Source organism: Penaeus monodon, chromosome 8, assembly GCF_015228065.2.
Source record: "Penaeus monodon isolate SGIC_2016 chromosome 8, NSTDA_Pmon_1, whole genome shotgun sequence".
Taxonomy (NCBI): Eukaryota; Metazoa; Arthropoda; class Malacostraca; order Decapoda; family Penaeidae; genus Penaeus; species Penaeus monodon.
In genome coordinates, this window is record NC_051393.1 from 45728845 (window position 1) to 45731344 (window position 2500).

The 2500-nt window shown below is 43.6% G+C and overlaps 1 protein-coding gene across 1 annotated transcript in view; it reads left to right on the forward strand.

Moving 5' to 3' along the window:
- Nucleotides 1–2500, forward strand: part of LOC119575982 (uncharacterized protein DDB_G0271670-like) — a gene marked incomplete at its 3' end in the record, with an annotated part of 55803 nt that overhangs the window by 38055 nt on the left and 15248 nt on the right. The window contains exon 12 of the mRNA XM_037923510.1: nt 1422–1499. Within this exon, the coding sequence (XP_037779438.1) occupies nt 1422–1499 (78 nt within the window). The remainder of the gene's footprint in view (nt 1–1421; nt 1500–2500) is intronic.

Consider the following 2500-nt stretch of genomic DNA (forward strand, 5'->3'; position numbering starts at 1 on the left):
TATTGTAAAATAAATGCGTGGGAAATGAAATATCTTTTCGCTATTGGCAAACAGAAAAGTAGTTCAGTTGCAGTATGTAGTGCCAATCATCTCATTAGCGGTGAAATGCATTAACTGAAATTAAATTAGAATGTCTGTTTGCTGTGAAAAATGAATACCCACGATAATGCCTCTTCATTATTGTTTTATTAATGACAAAGCAATCTACGTTGAATATGCACATTTGCCATCAAGGAATGCTGTATTCTGATATGCTGTAGCAGAATGCTATTATGAGATTCATTTTGATTTGTGACCTAATGTAAATCGGAAGATAGATACACGAGCTATTTTCCTTTAGAGGGAGAAAAAAAAATAACAATAAATTCAATAATCGTTTTGTAAACATGTGTACAGATTCACGTACATACACACAAACCCCCACAAACCTCCACAAACACCCCACATACCTCCACAAACACCCCACAAACCCCACATCCCCCCCCCCCCCCAGTGAAGGAGAGTCGAACCCGAGATCCGAGCACAACAGATTACAGATATGTGATTGCACTTCGAGACTCGCAAGCCGAACGAGTAAAAATTTCATTCCTGGGACAAGAACGTAAAGAAACGTCCCCCGGAGGCATTACTCCCGCCGCGTGAGATAAAAACAAACTTAACGACAGCACTAAACGGCAATACTCGCGACTAATTAAATGTGTGTTGCCGTTTGTGCTGTCAGCGCGACCGACGAACGGTGAACGGCCGACTTACCCGCTGCCCGCTCGACCGTGCTGGGGCGGCGGGGCCGGCGGGGCGGGGGTGGTGGGGTGGGGGAGGCCGATTCCTGGCGTGCCTAATCCTTCTTCTTCTTTTTCTTTTTCTTTTTCTTTTTCTTTTTCTTTTTCTTTTTCTTTTTTCTTTTTCTTTTTCTTTTCTTTTTCTTTTCTTTTTCTTTTTTCTTTTTCTTTTTCTTCTTCTTCTTTCTTCTTCTTCTTCTTCTTCTTCTTCTTCTTCTTCTTCTTCTTCTTCTTCTTCTTCTGCTCGTACTTATTTTTTTCTCTTTTCCTTCCTTCCCTTTCTCTTCCTCCTTTTTCTCTTTTTTTATTTTTATATTCTTTTTCTCTTCCTCCTCCTTCTCTTCCTTCCTCTAATTGTCTATTTCTTCTCATCCTTTTTCTCCTATTCCTTCTTTTTATTCTTCCTTCTTTTTTTCTCCTTGTTCTTCTCTTCCTTCTTCTAATTATTTTTATTTTTCTCATCGTTTTTCTCCACCATATTTTTTGTTTCTTTCTTCGCCCTCTCCTTCTTTATCTTCTCATTCTTCTTCTGCCGCTCTTTCTCCCCCTTTCTTCCTCCTGTTCCTCCTGTTCCTCCTCCATTACCTTCCCCCCTTCTTCTCCTCCTTCTTCTCCTTCCCCCTCCTCCTCCTTCTCCCCCTTCTCCTCCTCCCCCTCCTTCTCATCCTCCTCCTCCTCCTCCTCCTCCTCCTCCTCCTCCTCCTCCTCCTCCTCCTCCTCCCCCTCCTTCTCCTCCTTCTCCTCCTCCCCCTTCTTCTCCTTCTTCTCCCCTTTCTCCTCCCTCTCCTGACCCTCCCATGTGTGTAGTTGTTGCGGCTCTTGTTATGTCTGTAGATTTAGCTGACCTTTGACCTTGCTTGACCTTCTCATCTTCAGGGGAATTACGGAATCTCTTTTTTGTTGCTGATATTGTTATATTTGTTTTTATTCTCCGTTTATTTAATTCCGTGCACTTTCTTCACCTCCATTACTAACTTTAGTTGTTGGCTTTCTCTCTTTTCTTCTCCTTTTCCTTCTCTCTCTTCGTTTTCCTTTTTCATATATCCATATCGCTGTTTATATTTTTCAGTATTCCGTTAGTGTCTTCTTTGTTTTTTTCCTCTATTTCTCTATTTCTCCTTCCTCTTTTCTTCTTCCTATTCCTCTATTTCCTAGGTCTGTTTCCACTTTACTTTCCCTTCCCTTCTCTCTTCAACTTTCCCCTTTCTCTTCTTCTATTCCCTCCCTTTTGCCTCTTTCCCCTCCCTTCTCATCCTTTTCTTCATTACCCTCTCCTGTCTTCCTTCCCCTCCTCTCTCTCATTCCCTACCTCTTCTCTCCCTCTCTCCTCTACTCTTCCTTCCATCATTCCCCTTTCTCTTCGTCTGCTCCCCCTTATCCTCTCATTCCTCTTCCATTCTCTCACTTATTTTCACTTTCTTTCCTTCTTCAGTCGTTTATCTGCCTTCACTTCTTTCCCCTCGTGCCCTCCATTCTTTTCCCCTTCTCCTTTTCCTTTCTCCTCCTCTCCCTCTCTCCTTTTCCCTTCCTCTCCTATTCTCTTCCCTTTGTCTTTTTCACCCTACCTCCCATCCCTTTCCTTTCCCTTGCCTCCCTTATCCCCCCACTTCTTTTTCACCTCTCTCCTCTCTTCCCCTCCTCTTCCTCATCCTCCCCATCCTCTTCTCTCCACCCCATTCCCTCCTCTCCCCCATCCTCCCCACCCTCTCTCTCTCCTCCCC